General features: G+C 43.1%; 1 protein-coding gene across 1 annotated transcript in view; it reads left to right on the top strand.

Moving 5' to 3' along the window:
• Positions 1-18,878, top strand: part of LOC129731069 (protein dachsous) — a 254,490-nt gene extending 235,612 nt beyond the window's left edge. The window contains exons 4-12 of the mRNA XM_055690810.1: positions 89-577; positions 641-1,239; positions 1,300-1,765; positions 1,828-2,330; positions 2,395-3,874; positions 3,936-4,308; positions 13,409-14,547; positions 14,617-14,922; positions 14,986-18,878. Coding sequence (XP_055546785.1) covers positions 89-577; positions 641-1,239; positions 1,300-1,765; positions 1,828-2,330; positions 2,395-3,874; positions 3,936-4,308; positions 13,409-14,547; positions 14,617-14,922; positions 14,986-18,005 — 8,375 coding nt within the window. The 3' untranslated portion in view covers positions 18,006-18,878. The remainder of the gene's footprint in view (positions 1-88; positions 578-640; positions 1,240-1,299; positions 1,766-1,827; positions 2,331-2,394; positions 3,875-3,935; positions 4,309-13,408; positions 14,548-14,616; positions 14,923-14,985) is intronic.
• The last annotated feature ends 56 nt before the right edge of the window (positions 18,879-18,934 follow it).

The raw sequence follows: 18,934 nt of genomic DNA, 5'->3' as shown, positions 1-18,934 counted from the left end.
AAATATGTATTATAACTGAATCTAAACCTGATCTGGTTCGTAGTACAATCTATACTAAACTTTCCTTTGTACTATCTACATTCATCAGGTGGTCTCAGCACAACAGCGATGGTCAAAATCCAACTGACCGATGTAAACGACAACCGGCCAACGTTCTACCCACGGGAATACAACGTATCACTGCGGGAGTCCATGCCGACCAATTCGCTGCTGTCCACACCGGTGGTAGTCGTGGTGGCAACCGACTCCGATAGCGGAAGTTTCGGAACCATTAGCTACCGGATAGTGGCCGGCAACGAGGCCGGCATCTTTCGGATGGATCGCCTGACCGGGGAGATCTTCGTCGCTAGACCAAATATGCTTTCGAGCCGCAGTCAACCATACCACAGGTTGAACATCTCCGCCAGCGATGGAGGTGGACTGCGATCAACGCACGATGCCGAGGTGTTCATCAGCGTAATCGACGCCACACAGCGTCCGCCGATCTTCGATAAGCCACGATACACATACTACGTCAAGGAAGATGTTAAAAAGAACACGGTTGTGGGTACAGTTTCTGCCACCAGCAGTAACTCAGGTTCGTATCGCCCTCCATATCACTTCATAGAATACATTCAATCAAAACTCACTAACATTTCAGGAAGTCGCGGTTCCATTCGATACTTCATCTACTCCGGCGATCCGGATGGTTACTTCGCGATCGATCCCGTTTCCGGAAACATTCGCGTTGCCAGTACTCTCGATCACGAAACAAAACCACAAGTTCTGCTGAATATTCAAGCAACCAGCGGGGATCCTCCTGCTTATGGACATACCCAGGTCAACATCGATATCGAGGACGTAAACGATAATCCACCAGAGTTTGAATCCAGCACGGTTCGCATTTCTGTTCCGGAAAATGTCGAGATCGGTTCTCCGCTGTACGCCGCTAATGCCCATGACAAGGACTCCGGAATGAGCGGCGTTATCACGTACCGGCTGAGCAACAATGGTCCAACAACGGGTACACTCTTCAGCATCGACAGTCGCAGTGGTCATCTAAGTCTAGCTCGACCATTGGACTACGAAACTATCCAGCGGCATACGTTGATTGTGACGGCCTCCGATTCCGGCATTCCTTCGCTGTCGACGAATTTGACGATTTTAGTTGAAGTTCAGGATGTCAACGATAACGCACCGGTTTTCGAGAAGCACGAGTACTTGATTAAGGTGCTGGAGTCGACACCCAGCAATTCACAGGTTTGATTTATCAAAGTATTTCTTAGAAGATAATCTAACTTTTCGATTTTTTCTCTTCAGATCCTGCAAGTCGGCGCAGTAGATGCCGATACAGGAAACAATGCTCGGCTTACCTATCGTATCCTAGGAGACGACAACAGACCTCGTTCAGGGAAATCAAACACGAGAGCACAGGACAGCAGCATTCCTCAGATCTTCGGTATATTCCCGAACAGTGGATGGATCTATCTACGTACGAAACTCGATCGAGAGCTGCATGAACGGTACAACATCACGGTGATCGTCAGTGATAACGGAGTTCCAACACTGACGGCAACGAGCCACGTAATCGTCACCGTACTGGATGCCAACGATAACAGTCCGGTTTTCGCGAAACAGCTGTACGAATTCGAGATCGAAGAAAACATGCGACGAGGTTCGGTTATTGGATTGGTGACGGCGAGTGATGCCGATGCTGGTATCAACGCCGTCGTTCGATACAGTCTAATCCCAAGCAATACCAGCTTTCAGATTAATCCGGTATCAGGTAAGCAATCTGAAAATTGTAATAATGATTCTCAAGGTCACTAATTGGATCTAATTTTATAGGGGAAATCACCACAAGGGATACTCTCGATCGGGAAACAAAATCCAGCTACGACCTCGTGGTGGAAGCACGTGACCAGGGAACGCCCTACCGTAGCTCACGGGTCTCAATAAGGATTAAAATTCTTGACGTCAACGACAATTCCCCGGAAATCGTCGATCCTCAGGAGGACGTCGTTAGTGTACGTGAAGAACAACCCATCGGAACTGAAGTCGTTCGAGTACGGGCCATTGATCGTGATTACGGCTTGAATGCGTCGATTACCTACTCGATTTTGAAAGGGCGAGATTCCGATGGGCATGGAATGTTCTCGATTGATCCACTAACCGGCGTGATTCGGACGAAGGCTTCACTTGATCATGAGGAGAAGACGATCTACCGCCTGGCGGTAGCTGCGACTGATAGTGGTAAACCCCCCAGGCAAACTGTGCGACTGCTGAGGATCGAAGTACTAGATCTTAACGATAATCGACCAACGTTTACGAGCTCCAGTTTGGTGTTTAGGGTGAGTGATTAGATGTTATGATGTAATCAAAGTACTATTACTGAATTTCGACTCTTTTTCACAGCTTCGTGAGGACGTCGGTGTAGGTCACGTCATCGGATCGATCAGTGGTAGTGAGCAGTCGGATTCGGAGAACTTGATCGCGGGTTCAAACGATCTTCACATAACCTACACCCTCACGCCACTGACAAACGACATCACGGAAGGTGCCTTCGACATCGATCGCAACTCCGGAAAGTTAGTAGTAGCACGATCACTCGATCGAGAACAGCAAAACGAGTATCGAATGGAGATTCGTGCGTTGGACACTAGCGCAAGTAACAACCCGCAAAGTTCGGCCGTAACCGTGAAGATCGAAATTGCCGATGTGAACGACAACCCACCAAAATGGCCAAGCGATCCGATCAACGTCTACATCTCGGAGGATAGTACTGTGGGTTCGATTGTGTTTAACTTTACCGCCACGGATGCTGACTCTGGTACGAACGCCGAGCTGAAGTACAACCTTTCCAAATCTTCAGTCTCACAGAAGGAGTTCTTTTCGATCGACTCACTGACCGGTTCACTGACCCTTTTGGCGCCGCTTGATTATGAAGAAACCAAGGAGTTCCTGCTGATCGTTCAAGCTACCGATCAATCCTCCAACGTAACCGAGAGGATGACCACCTCAGCAACAGCCAGGATTATGGTTACCGACGTAAATGACAATTCACCAGCTTTCGTGGTGCCGCAGGCACAGGATTCAACTGTTTACATCAGTGACTCCCTGGAGGTGAATCAGATCGTCTCTCATGTGGTTGCCACCGATCGCGACAGCGGCGAAAATGGACGACTAATTTACAAAATCGTTAGCGGCAATGATGACGAACGATTTACGATCGATGCCGATACCGGCTTTATTCGTGTTGCTAAAGCCTTCAGTAGTAACTTCATCGCTGACCACTTGAAGAACTCCGTTACTGGCCGATACAATTTGGTGATCGCTGCATACGATCAAGGTATGCCACGATCAAAGGAAGCTAAAATTACCATTCAAATTGTGATCCAAAATACCACCAACAACCCCCCGCGGTTTCTGGAATCGGTTTACCATGTAAACATAACCGAAAACGTACCAACGGGAAGCTTCGTGGTTCGCGTTTCCGCCAAATCCTATAACGACAACGGAAATGCTAATCTGACGTACGAAATCCCGAAGGGAACCGGAGAGGATCACTTCACGGTCGATTCGATACGGGGAATTGTTACCACCCGGGGATTGTTTGACCGGGAATCGAAGGATCTCTATACGATTCCGATCTACGTTACGGAACAGAACCGATTCAAGAGTGCTGCTTCGAAAACTTCCAAAGATCTGAGTCAGTTCGATGTGGCAACGTTGGTCGTTCGGATCACCGACGTAAACGATCACGCGCCTGAGTTCTTCCCGGGTTCGTGTTATCCACTGGCGGTGCCGGAAAATAATGAACTGTCGGTGATTCACACCGTGGTGGCCAGCGATGCTGATGAGGGTTTGAATGGGGAAATAACCTACAGTATTTCCGGTAAGTTAATGTAATTATTTTTCGAATGAGACAAACAATCATGGGGCAAAATTTATTTCAGGCGGAAACATTGGCAATAAGTTTAGTATCGACATGAACACGGGAGCTTTAACGGCGCGTCCTCTGGATCGTGAAATCCACGCACGGTACGTGCTGCAGATTACTGCCCAGGATCGAGGATCGCCAACGTCTCACCAAGGGCACTGCAACATCACCATTCGCGTGGAGGATGAAAACGATAACGATCCGAAGTTTGAACTGCAGAAGTACATTGCCACGATCGATGAAGATGCACAAATCGGGACGACGGTGCTGACGGTGAAGGCCGTCGATGCGGATATTGGAATTAATGCGAGGATTGTCTATTCATTGGCCAATGTCACCGAGTGGCTGTTCGATATCGATAGTAAAACCGGTGTTATTACCACTGCTGGGTAAGTTATTGAGACTCAATATTGATAGCTGGAGCTTTGATTGATGAGGTTCTGAAAGAGTCATCCATAAATTCTATAAAAACTATGGAATTTACAAAATTTTTTATGAATCCATAAAATTTATCACGTTGATTTTTCATGTTTAAAATTCTTTTACAAAAAAAATTGAATTTTTTTTAATTTTTATCTTGCACAAAGGAAAATTTCTATTATAGAAAAAAAAACATTTTAAAGGTTTTTAATCTAAGTCTTCCCAATTCAGGAAAACTTTCCATTAAGAGAAAACTTATTATGGAGAAAGCTAAAAAATAACCATTTAAACTTTATTGCTTATTGTCAATACTATGGGCAGTTAAAAGACAATTAATCGTATGCAGGTATCACCATGCTGATCATATGCAAGTGTCCTTCCAAGTAATATATCGAAATCAAATAGCGATAAGCCTTTCGTATTTGGTGCGGAAAAGTCAGTCAGTCATTTGGGTAGTCCCACTCCTGAGAAGATGGACTACCTACAACAATGCTGCAGTCAACGCTTTACTGAACTGTAACTCGATGTACGAGGCTGTACAATGACTTTGAATAATGCTGTCAATTTCTTAACCCATTTCGTATGGCATCACCTGACTTATAAACTTGGATTACAGCCTAACAATTATAATTAACATTTTGAACAATAAAACAATGAGACGGTTAGAGTACAAATCGATCTACAATACGCAAACCAGTTTGTATCTATTGTACATGTACTTACTGAGAAATGAAAGTTTTGAGGTCATTTTTCGAGGTAAAACTTGATTTCTCTCCGCCGGGAATGGGTTAAACTAAAATGTTCGCTCTTCAAAAGCCAGAGAGTATGAATTTTGAAACGAAAGTCATTGAATACTTGGGAATTGAAAACAGATATTAGCATCTTATTTATAGCTGGTGAGCGAAAAAATCATTTCAAGGGAGATTTTTAAAAACTCATGAAAAATAAATCTAAATTCATATTCATTGATGATTTTTATGCTAAACATCGATCTCGGAATAATGCTTGAAGTAATTGTTATGGAAAAATACTGTACTCGGCTGGATTTTATTCTGATTCATTTCCAAAATGTCCTACATGTTTTTTTCTAATGCGAATCCAATTATAATTTATTCGATACCTAACAAATCAAAGTCATTCAAGCAATGATTTACCAACTCTACATCTTGATTCTTATCATCTTCGTACAACTTGTCCCATATCCTTTGAAACTGTTTTAAACTACACTAGTTCTATATTCTATTGAAATATCACAACACTTATTGGGGCAGATAACGATCCACGATCAAAAAAAAAAAAAACTCGAATTACCTTAATTTTTTTAAAACAGTGCTAACATTGAATGGGCATTTGATGATTTGAAGAGTTTAATTCTCAATGTTTGAAACTTTTCAGTCCGCATGTTTCTTACGAATGAACAAAAAAACTTTAAAACTTGCTAAGCAGTTCGAGAGTGTTCAAAATTTCAACTCGAACGTAGTGACAGAAGTAGGATCAGATCATAACTCAAAAATTTCTTTCTGAAGAGGCTGCTCTTGAATAGCTTATTCATGAGGCTGTTATAGTAAAAAAAGAAAGCGCAGTCGTCAGTATAGTGTCACACCGCAGTACTTTTCCGAAGCTTGTCCTAGACATAAAAAAGGCATTAGCTAAAATGCCAAATTTCAGTTTTCCTTTTTACATCACAAAAATGATACGAAGTTACTCGACTGAATGCGTTGTTCAGGTGAATAGTTATTTTATTAATTAAATAAAACCAACTTTGGCCTGTGCGAGTTTTTAGAAGCTATATATATTTATGATGGTTGACACTCCTTTCTTTTCTGGAAGAGAGGAGTTCCATACAAATGAAACACACATTTCAGCACAACTCGAGAATTAATCAAGCAAATAAAAACAAATTTGGCAAGTGGTGGTCTTGGGAGCAAGAAATATTTTCATGATGGTTTGACATCCCTCCTTTTTCTGGAAGGGAGGGCTCTTACACAAATAGAACACAAATGTCTGCAAAACTCGGGAATTGATCAAGCAAATGGAATTTTTCATGTGGAGGTTTTTCGTGGTAAGAAATGTTTCAAATGTGGTTTGACACTCCTTCATACTCTGGAAGGGAGGGGGGTGGTCTCCCACAACATATATTTCAACCAATTTTTCCACAAAACAGTCCAAAATGATCGGGATGATGGACAGGAGCCTAAAATCGATTCCTAACGCCATTTTCAAATTCAAGATGATAGCTTCCGGTTCCTGGGAAACTGTCCAAAATGCTTGACTATCACCCAACATGGGTATTCCCGGAACTAGAATGACGCTCAGGACCCAGAAATCGCCTTCACATAACTTTTTGAAATCCTAGATGACGACTTCCGGTTTCTACGAAACACCTAAAAATGACCAAATACCCCTCAATGAGGCCGCCTAGCAGACTAGTGCTCGGGGTGGCTCGTGCTGTATCAAGAAGTTGTCTCCATTCCACTCGGCTCTGGGCTGTATGACGCCATGCTCCCTTATCCCTTATGCGTCTTATCACTTTCGATCTGATCAAGCCATCGTGCATGATGTGCTCCTCTGTTTCTGGTGCCGGAGGGGTTACTGAAAAAATCGTTTCAAACGGGTTGTCATCCGGCATCCTTGAGACGTATCGGGCCAATGCACAATGGTCCAGAAACCAAATTTGGGAGGAAATTTGGGTCTAGAGCTCTATAGCAATGTTTTAGAGAAAAACTTTCTTCTACAAAGTTGTTACATATGATAATGCGCTTATTGAAAAATTATCAAAAATTAGGGTGACCAAAATTTTCGAAGCAATCAACCATCTAACTTTTTTATCTTTGAAGATAGAAGAAAAACTTGTTCTACAATGTTATAGCTCCGATAATTTTAAGTAACGTTGTAAAAAAAAGTTTTTTTCTATCTTTGAATACAACCGATTTATATTGAAAAAACACATTTTGCGCTATAACTTCTTTATTTCAAGTTTCACCTTTAAACTGCCTTCAAACGACTTTTAAAGCTTTTTAAGAGAAGCAATTTGAAATTCTGAAATCGCCAATATCTCTAAGCACCCAGATTTATGTTTTGGTATTTTTTCTTATAACAAGACGTAATAACCTTTAATTTGACCCAAAAAGATCGAAAATCGATCAACTGGTTCAAAAGTTATGAATTTTTTTAAAATTAAATACATCGAACACAGTCATTTTTTATGGTCACCCTATTTCGAAGTTGGCCACGCAAAGTGCTTCAATTGTGCTCAAAATCGCAGGGATGCATCTATGCTGAAAATAATAAAACCCGTATTGTTTCGTTGGGTTGTTAAGGGGACCAGCTCCGAAATAGGGTGACCATAAAAAACGGCTATATTCGATGTATTTTATTTAAAAAATTCATAACTTTTGAACCAGTTGATCGATTTTCGATCTTTTTGGATCAAATTAAAGGTGATTACGTCTAGTTATAAGAAAAAATACCAAAACATAAATCTGGGTGCTTTTATATGCATAATGTATAAAATTATTGAAATTTTCGTCTTGTTTTTAAATTGAATTTACTCAAATTTAAAAAATAACATATCTCCGAAAGTTCCTCCATTTATAGAGTCAGGTATGCCCTTCAAAATGAGACCAAGAGATATTTTTTATGTTTGCCCCGAATTGAATGACATACAAATGAAAAACGCATGTATTTTGATGAAAAACATCAATAACTTTGAGTAGAATAGAGATATTTACGATATCAGAATTGCAAATTGCTTCTCTTAAAAAGCTTTAAAAGTCGTTTGAAGGCAGTTTAAAGGTGAAACTTGAAATAAAGAAGTTAGAGCGCAAAATGTGTTTTTTCAATATAAATCGGTTGTTTTCAAAGATAGAAAAAAAACTTTTTTTACAAAGTTACTTAAAATTATTGGAGCTATAACATTGTAGAACAAGTTTTTCTTCTATCTTCAAAGATAAAAAAGTTAGATGGTTGATTGCTTCGAAAATTTTGGTCACCCTGATTTTTGATAATTTTTTAATAAGCGCATTATCATATGTAACAACTTTGTAGAAGAAAGTTTTTCTCTGAAACATTGCTATAGAGCTCTAGACCCAAATTTCCTCCTAAATTTAGTTTCTGGACCATTGTGCAATGGCACATCTGCTTAAAGTTAACAGATTGCAATGGGCTGGACAAATGCAAGTGCAAAGTAGCACGATTTCCCGCTTGAATGCGTCTCTAGATCTGCTTGGTGTTGTTGTCAGCGGTCACCAGCGATCCTAAGTACATGAACTCGTCTACCACCTCAAGCTCATCGACGTCTATGATGATAAGGGGTGGGAAGCTAACATTGTTTTCTATGGAGCCTTTGCCCTCCATGTACTTTGTTTTTGACGCATTAATCAGCAGTCCAATACACTTATCTCCCGCTTCTTATCTGTTGTAGACTTCCCCCACCGTTGCAAAGTTCTGTGCTATGATGTCGAATTCATCAGCGAAACCTTCAAGCTGAACTCGCTTCGTGAAAATCGTACCACTCGTGTCGATGCCCGCTCTTCGTAAAACACCTCGGCATGACTCGAAGAGACTCGAGAGTAACCCTGAAACACGCACGTAACACATTATACGATTCATGGTAGACTTGATCGGCCGTGTCAGTTTATCCGGGAAAATATACTCGTTCTCGTGCATGATCTGTCATAGCTGTTCTCGATCAACTGTATCATAGGCTGCCTTGAAGTCGATAAAAATGTGATGCGTGGACACGTTGTACTCAAGACATTTTTGCAAAATCTTTCGGAGTGAGAATATCGTGTCTGTGATTGCGCGGGCTCTCATGAAACCCGCCTGGTACTGTCCCACGAACCTCCTGGTTGAAGGTGTTAGACGCTGGAATAGAACTTGGGAGAGTATTTTAAAGGCAGCGTTGATGAGCGTAAAGCCACGATAGTTGAAGCACTCCACCTTGTCGCCATTCTATGGGCATATGACTCCCTCCATTCACTCTTGCGGCAAGTGTTTTATTACCATATTCGTAGAACTCATCCGGCAGGCCATCTTTGCTGGTGGGTTTGTTATTCTTCAGCCTCCCAATCTCCCGCTGAATTTCGTGGAGGTCGGGGCTGATACCCGGTCATCTACTGCTGGCACTCCCAGGTCCGTTCCAGTTCCGCTTCTGTTCGTTGCATCGCCATACATTCATTCACTATCGTTCGTGATGAGATTACCTTCCACATCCTTGCAAAAGTCGGCTCGCGGCACATAACTTTCACAGGATTGGTTAATCTTTTCGTAGAACTGTCATGTATCATTAGCAGTGAATAGCTCTTTTAGCTCTCTACGGTAATGATCTTCCGGCTAGGGCTTTTTACGTTTCAGGATCGTGGTCATGTCGTTCTATGCCCGTCAATACTTGACCAGGTATTCTCTAGTCCTTACCCACAGAAATTTTACCCAGGTCCGGCTTTTCTCTGTCACCGCTGCCTCGCATTTCCCATCATACCAGTCGTTTCTACCACTCGGTTACTCTGTTGCTAGGGTCGTAGTCGCGGATTCCCTGATGGCCGTGCGGAGCATAATCCAGCCATCTCCTCTACCGTGGGAAGTGCCGCTTTAAGCTGTTGCGCGTAGACTTCGGCAGCTTGCGGGTTCCGTAGCTGCTTGATGTTGACCTGGAGGGGTCGGCTCTATCGTGACTGATAGACAGTCGACAGTTTTGAGCGCATACATACCGCCACTGTTATCAAGTAAGCCAAATCCCATAACATGATATTCTATATTTAGATAACAGAGAACAACAAAATGAATCCAAAAATGCCATGATTTGTTATTCAGATGCCCTGAGGGCTGTTATCTTACTTTATTCGGGAAGATGACCCATGCTAATAATTCCCAAAAATACTCACACATGTGGCTTTTTATGACGAATTTCTTTGCTTTTCTCATAATCCAGCTTTTCTACAGTTTTCATATCAAAAAGTGTGCCATAATGACTAAAATACTAAAAACAACTGCGCAATTGACTGTTGCACTGTCATGAATTTTTTGCTCAACCCTGGAAAGATAGTCTGCGTCAATTTGAATCCTCGCTTCCAGCAATGTTGCGCTCTTTTCGTCTAACATTGCGTCAGTTTTTTCTCGTTTTTCCTTTATCATTAAAGAAATATTAAAACCTAAATTCTAGTTTTTGTTATTTATCGATGTTTTTTCACAGTAATGATCATTCATCGATAATTTATAAAGAAAAAGTTGCATTTTCAGTCACTTAACAGTCGGAAGTCAATTTGACGCATGATCAGGCTTGTAAACGGTCACCATTTTCATTTGATCTCGCTTCCTTAGCGTGCGTCGCAGTCGGCTTTCGCTCGTAAATGTAAAATAACCAAACCATCGCCGCTTAGCTCACAGAAAGAAAAGGATAGTCAAACGACACTCGCGTATCAAAGAGATGCACACTGTCAATCGTTTAGCGACGTTATTTCGGCCTATTTCTGTCTACTTCGTTAATTTATGTTGAGAAATATTATTACAAGATCAATGATTTAAATAATTTCCAGAAAACACGCACTCAACGTGCGTGATTCTCATTTCTAGAAAAAATGTCAAAATACGTTTGAGGAAAATAACGTCGTGATGGCGATACTCATTTGACATGTTTGTTTAGGAATGTATTCAGACAGCGAGCCTTGGTAGCGTCAGAGGAAGAAGAAGACGATTATCGCAGTGAAAAGTGGTTCTACCGTGACCATTTCGAAGCCTGCGCATGATTATCCATTTACGCATATCAAAATAGGATTATCTTTTCAGGGTTAACAGACTTGTAAATAATACAAAAACTGCGGTTTTCCTAACCTTTACACTTTTGGAATTTATAATACTATGAGTATTTCAATTTATTTCACTAACTTTCGTAAACTTTTACCTAAAAAAGATCAAAATTAATATTGGGGCAGAATGCACTAAGTGCTCGCATAAGCTTGCTTGGAAACCTAGGGCACGTTCCATTGCTTTTCGGCTATTCGGCGCCTAGGTCGTTGTCTTGTTCCGATCCATTTTCTTGCCATGTCACCTTACTAGGGTGGCGATAGCTAGTCTTACCTCAACCGCTCCTCTGGAGAACAGACGCCGTTTGGACCGCTTCTCCAGGAGAAGCCTCCTGGAGGCGCTCCGGGTTTGTGGGCTAGAGTCGTTAGGGGAGATTGTATAAAGCCCACTACGCATCCCCCGGCTCTAACTAATTCCTGCTGATTGTTCGGGGGTACTTATTCATTATATTCGCACCTAACCTCCATATCTGGAGGCCGTTTCGCTATCCACAACCTGCGACCCATCCGATTCCTTGCCGCTAGGCTGTGAGAAGTGTGCAGAGCCCCATGAGAAGGAGAGTGTGGGGAAAGGGACTACTTCGGCAGCGGTTAAGTTGAGCAAGAGTAGGAGAGCATACATTGTCATTTTCTTTCTTTTTCTAACAAAAATCTCATTCATGAGACATATGATTACGAATATAACAAGATCTTATCGCTCTGTGTAACAGAGACGAATAACTTCAGATGCCGAGTTGTGCACATTGAGAACCGCGTGTTGTGGTGTACACTAATTAAAAGAAATATATCGTAAAAAGGAAAGCAAAAAGAGTGCACCAACACCGATACTTTGTTATTCGCATACTGACGACGATGTCAACGCAATTTAGGCTTGCTTTATATGTATTCAAAATATAAAATTGCCAACATGTCTTCGCGATTCAGGAAAAGTTTCCATCATAAGAAAAAACAATCACGAAAAAAAGAGAAAAATCACTATTAAAACATAGACCAAAGTCGATATTTAGTGACTGTTAATTTCATGGAAAAGTTTTTCATGGCTCAATAAAAATTTTCTTCCTGATTATGTTCTATGCAACAACTGTTCAAATTGCATGATTCGATAATTCCACAACGCTATATAATATAAAATATATTATAAGTATATTATTGTTGTCTCGTTTTATTATCCAATAAACTCCTTTTTTCATCAAGATAAGCTTCTCAAAAGGGTATGCTTATATATAAGATTTTTGTGTGTTTTTTCACTTCTACGCATGAATACCTTTAAATTTAAAACTATAGCACATTTTATAGGAATACCTATTTTCAAAGTTGGTAGTTACATTCCCGCATTTTCGTGATTAAAGTTTAAAGTGAAGAGAAAATTTCATGGTTTTATATATTTGAAGCTTTGAAGTTGTACATCAAATAATGATAAATTGACTCAAAGCAAGCGAAATATAATCACTTAAGTCTGCATGCCAAATTCCTTTCGCAGCTAATTTTCAGCTTTCTTTTTTCAAATATAGAATTCTGCATCCAGAATATGATTAAAAATTTGTAGCAGAGTTTTTGGGTCACTAGCGAAGAATATTTCAGCTGTCATTTCTCAACAGAATATTAGACAATATTTCGAACATTCACCCATGAAACTTTGCTTTAAATGAAAGTTGTGTACCTATTTTTTTCTAAAATTAAAAGTAAGTGTAAAACATTCGAAATTTTTCATAAATCATTGAAAACCATTATGCTGAAACACACACATTTAAATAACTAGAAATTATTTATAATAAAATTGTTTGTAGTCCAATTTTCATCTTCGGAGAAATTCAATTATTCACACAATTATAAGAGGCAAACTTTGGCAGCCTAGTACTATGAATAACACACATACCTGCTTCCTGATTGATCCGCATACTGTATGCGATAAAATTTAGAGAGCCATTGGACTCGAAACACTATTGGAATTATGCCGTTTAAAACTGCCACCACGTGCATCAATCTTTAGCCAAACTGTTAGAAACTTCTTTGCCAGAATAACACATTTATTCTCACTTGATAACATCACTCACTATTTTGTCTTTCTTCGCCTTTTCACCATTACAGTTTCTTGAAAAAATGCTAAAATTATGCTAGCAAACCTTTCATGATAACTCACATCGTTATTTATTTTCACCATATGCCCCCAGCCTACTTTGATTCGCCCGTTCGTTTCTCACGCGGCCCTCTACACTGACAAAAATCCCCAACTAACTCTCATCGTTTGACTCTCTTCCCATCCAAACAGAAACTTCGACCGCGAGCGGCAAAGCGTGTACAACTTTATGGTCGTCGCCACCGACGGGGGCCGCTACAACGCTCGGTTCCAGAGCGTGGCCGTGCAGGTCATCATCGCCGACGTTAACGACAACAAACCGGTCTTCGACAAGTACCCGTTCAAGGAGCAAATCGGTGCACTCATCCAGCCGGGCCAAACACTGCTGCACATCTCGGCAGTTGACGCCGACCAGGGCAGTAACGGCGAGATTGTGTACAGCTTGAATGACAACCCGAACAACGCGAAGTTCCGCATCAATCCGAACACCGGAGCGCTGAGTGCGGTGCAATCGCTGGCCAGTGAAAATGGGCGCCTGCTGCATATTGAAGTGACCGCTAGGGATAAGGGTAATCCACCGCAGGTGGCTACTGGATTGATCGAGCTACGTGTTGGGGATCTGCAGCAGGAACTGCCGGCTTTGCGGTTCCACAACGACTCGTATCGGGTTAATTTGGTGGAGAATACCCCCGTCGGGCAAACGGTTATTCATTTGAATGCTGTCCGAAGTGACGGTCGACGGCAAAAGATCATCTACAGTTTCGGGTCGGGTAATGAGGATGGAACTTTCTCGATTGATGCGGTTACGGGTGAAATCAAAATTAGAAACTCACACAACTTGGATTACGAGCGGTTCAGTCGGTTGAAGTCGGATGGGATTGAACTGGTGGCTGTGGCTAGAACCGATGGAAGTCCACTGCTGTATGGGTACTGTACGATCAAAGTGGAACTGCAGGACGAGAATGATAATTCGCCCCGGTTCACTCAGCAGCAGTACTCGGCCTCGGTTTGGGAAGGTAATAATAAAGGGGCGTTCGTGATTAAGGTTGGTGCATTCGATGCCGATCAAGGCTCGAATGCGCATATCCTGTACCACATAGTCGATGGTAATCACGATAATGCGTTCATTATCGAGCCGGCTTTCAGTGGGATTGTCAAAACGAACATCGTTTTGGATAGGGAAATCCGCGATAAGTACAAGCTGAAGGTGATCGCCACGGATGAAGGAGTACCGCAGATGACGGGGACGGCTACGATCAATGTGAACGTTGTGGATGTGAATGATAACCAACCGACGTTTCCACCGAACAGTGTGATCAGTGTTAGTGAAGGTAATGTTCGGTTGATCTGTTTAGTTCTTATCAAATCAAGTTAAATGATTTTTATAATATTACTTACAGCTACCACCGTCGGAACGGTTCTTACCTCGATCACCGCCAATGACGTGGATACAAACCCACCGCTAACGTACAGCTTCGGAGACAGTCCGGATAATGACGCCAAATCGTACTTCTCCATCGATCGATACAGTGGCAAAGTGATTCTGATCAAACCACTGGACTACGAGGATCGCCACGAATACCAGCTGCGAATCCTGGCGTCCGATTCGGCTCACGTTGCTCGCACCACTTTGACGGTTCGAGTCACTGACGTCAACGATAACGCTCCCGTTTTCCAGCAAATAACCTACCACGCTATGTTGAATGGTAATTTTATCCAACAAAGAGTATCATTCTTATAAAATTGTTAACAACCATTTTCTCCAACAGATGACACCGACTCGGGCGGTCATAGCAGCAACATCGCCATCATCGCAGTAAATGCCACCGACGCTGACAGCGAAAGCAACGCCGCCATCCGGTACGCGATCAGTCCCCCGTCGATGGGCTTCGCAATCGATGAACTCACCGGTTTACTATTCGTCAACATGAGCCAAGTACAGCGGACACACAGCGGAACGTTCTACCTGACCGTGACGGCAACGGACTCCGGCCGACCTACGCTCAGCTCATCCACTACCGTCCGATTGGAGATGAAATCCAAGAGCAAGGCCAATCCGCACTTTATCCAAAACCAGTACCGGCTGACAGTGAATGAAGCAGCCCCAACTGGGACGGTCATCACGAATCTCATTCCGAAAGCGATCGTCGATCAGGTCGAGGTAACCTCCGGGATCGCGTTCGAAATCATCGACGGCAACGAGGAAAGCTTGTTCGAAATATCCTACCCATCGGGTGCACTACTGCTGGTGAAACGTCTCGATCGGGAAACAAACGACTACTACGAACTACGGCTGATCGTAACCGAACCCGGTTCTCGTATGGTTTACAAGGGTATGAACCTAACCTCGGCGATTAGGGTAACCATAACGGTCGAAGACGCTAACGACAACGCACCGGAGTTTCAACCAGGTCCGTACGAAATGTCAATCAGTGAATCGGCCCCAATCAAGTATTCGATCGCACAGATCAGCGCCGTCGATGCGGACATGCCAAACTCACCGAACTCCGAGGTTGTTTATCAGATCATATCCGGCAACGATGGTGGCATGTTTTCGATCGATTTGATCACTGGACTGATGTACATCAACAATAACCTGGACTACGATCGCGGCTCTGTGCAGTACAATCTGGTGATTCGAGCCTGTGATAGCCACGTGCAGCCCAAGTGTAGCGTTCACCCGTTCGTGATCAATCTGACCGATGAGAATGATAACGAGCCTCAGTTCCCGGTGCCCGAGTATCTGGAGTTTGTGGGGGAGAACGAACCGATTGGGATCAGTATCTTTACTGCCCGGGCTACCGATATGGATCGTGGCGTGTATGGGAATGTTAACTATACAATCGATAATGCTTTGACGGGAAGCTATTCGAACATTGACGATGGCTGGAAGTTGTTCAAGGTGGATCCGATTAGTGGAGTGGTGAATTCCAATGCCGTGTTTGACTACGAGGAAAAGCATCGATATTCTTTTACGCTAAGGGCTACGGATTCTGGAGGCAAGTCACGTACGGTGAAAGTGAGAGTTATGATTGAAAGTCGGGATGAATTTAGTCCGCAGTTCACCGAGAGGACGTACAGGTTCCTGCTGAAGACACCGGATGCGGGCTACTTGCCGGTTGGATACGTTGTTGGACACGTAACAGCGACCGATCGCGATCGTGGTCCAGACGGTAGAATAGTGTACCAACTGACGACGCAGCATCCGTACTTTAAGATAAACCGAACGACGGGAGCGATTTTGATTAAGAAAAAGTTGGATAATGCTGCGGCGTCACTGGAGGCTGGACGTGATATAAGCTTGGTTGTTACTGCAAGCTCGGGACGACAAGGTTCTCTAACGAACATGACGGTGGTGGAGATTTCCATTGATTCGCTGGGTTATGCGAAGGACGGAGAAGCGGGTGGTGACTACGGCAAGTCGGAGTCCGTTTCGGCGAGCAATGGTTTGGCGAATTGGGCGTTGGGACTGCTCATCTCCATCCTGCTAGTGGTGATTTGCGCTGCATCGGTGTTTCTGTTTTTGCACATGAGAAACCGTCAGCAGAAGCAGGTGAACAAAAGTGGACTGAGTACGGAGTCGGTTGGTCACTCGAACAATTACGTTGATCCCAGTGCCTTCGATACGATTCCGATTCGAGGTAGCTCAAGCGGTACAAGCGGAGCCGGACAGTTTGCCCCACCAAAGTATGATGAGATTCCTCCCTACGGAGCCAGTTCCAATTCGGGAGCCGCTACAACTTCGGAATTGTCCGGTTCGGAACAGTCCGGATCGAGTGGGAGAGGATCGGCTGAAGATGATGGCGAAGACGAAGAGATTCGGATGATTAACGAGGGAGGTCCAATGCAGCGAGATGGACTACAGTTGGATGGTAGAATGTCCGACGTTTCGGTTCAGAATACTCAAGAGTACTTGGCAAGGTTAGGAATAGTGGATAACGCAACGACCGGAAATGCTTCTAATTCGTCTAGAAGATGTTCAGAAAGCATTGGCCTGGGCAGCTCGAAGGATGCAATGTTGCACCACACGCTACCGATCGATACTCTGCACATGTTCGACGACGAACACCGAGAATCGGACTTGACCAATCTGATCTACGCCAAATTGAACGACGTAACCAACAACAGCGATCGGGCAAGTAGCGTCGATGAGACGGTAACCAACGCCGGCAGTATAGGAGCTGCCGTCGATCACGTCATGATGGGCAACTACAGCGATGTTCCGGTGGTCGGAGGTCAGCAGGGCATCTCAATGAACGGTTCCCTCAGCTCGATTGTACATAGTGAAGAAGAGCTGACGGGTAGCTACAACTGGGACTACCTACTAGACTGGGGACCGCAGTATCAACCATTAGCGCATGTTTTCTCCGAAATCGCACGCCTCAAGGATGACACACTGTCCGTGCATAGCGGCAACAGTGGGACATCCAGTGCTAAGAGTAAAAACTCTCTTCATCACACGGTGAAAAACGTACCCCCACCTCTGCTAACCAACGTCGCCCCTCGTTCCATCAACGTTCCGGTGTTTTCGGCCCGCGGAACCAGCAGCCATCACGGTCAAGCTCCCAACCAGTACCTGCTGCCACGGTCACCTATCAGTCACGATTCGGCAGCCGGTTTCAGCACATCATCCGCCATGTCGCCCAGCTTTTCACCTTCGCTCTCTCCCCTGGCAACCCGGTCGCCATCGATATCTCCGCATGTAGTCTCCACCGGAGTTCCCACATCCCATCATATGGTTTCACTACCACGACCACCTCAGCAGCGAGGCCAGCGGAAGCCCTACTAAACTTTCTTCCTACGCTGATCGAATCAACCAGGCGCCTGATCCGTGGTTGCTAAGCAACATAAACCATCGGTTGTTGATTCGCGCCTGCTGTGATGACGCAAAACAACTGTGACATGCCACACATAGATGTAAATAGTCAGACATTAAAGTGTCCTGTTTTTTGCCCTTCCATTACAAATAACACTGTAAACAATCGTGTACAGGTTTCTCGATTAGATAAATCTTCTACAGTACGAAACGAATAGCGGGTAAGTTTTGAACTATTCACCAGAAAGTGCCTTTTACTTAGAAGAAATGAAATGAAAGTAAACTGTAAATAGGAGATTTTTAACCTACTGTAGAGCCCCAAGTCGTGTTTTTAAATAGGTATTTTACAAGCAAATTTTACACAAGTAAACCAACGAATTTTAACTCGAATCAATTCCTCCTCTCTAGCGAGTAAGCGTGTGTGTAAATAGTTCCAGCTGTTAATACGAGTCTAGAGCATTTTTTTAAAAATAAAACAACAAACAGCAAAACGAATTAAAATATAAGCGTAAGCTCCGAGTGCGCGTGTAAAATAGCCCACAATTGTGTCGAATTTTTTAATTTGTTTTCGAGAAAAAGACTGTGTAAAGATCGTGTAGAAATAGGTTGATTTTTAAGCAGACACGTATTCGAGGATTCGCGTATCCCAAAACTAACCCGAATCCAGTCCAAGCATTTACTTCCTCCCGTAACCGCGGGCCCATGAAGTTTTAGACAAAATTTTCCAACTGTTCAAATGTTTCCAACTGTATTTATATGAATATATTTTTATCTTTGCATAAAGGCCATATGTAAGCAGCGAAAGCGATGAAAGTTTTTAAAATAAAGTATTGCAAAAATTAATGAAAAAAAAAATAGATGGACACTTCTTTCACATTTCTACGAAATCAAAATCCGTGAGC

This window comes from Wyeomyia smithii, chromosome 3 (genome assembly GCF_029784165.1).
Source record: "Wyeomyia smithii strain HCP4-BCI-WySm-NY-G18 chromosome 3, ASM2978416v1, whole genome shotgun sequence".
Taxonomy (NCBI): Eukaryota; Metazoa; Arthropoda; class Insecta; order Diptera; family Culicidae; genus Wyeomyia; species Wyeomyia smithii.
This window is presented reverse-complemented; position numbering and strand designations above follow the sequence as displayed.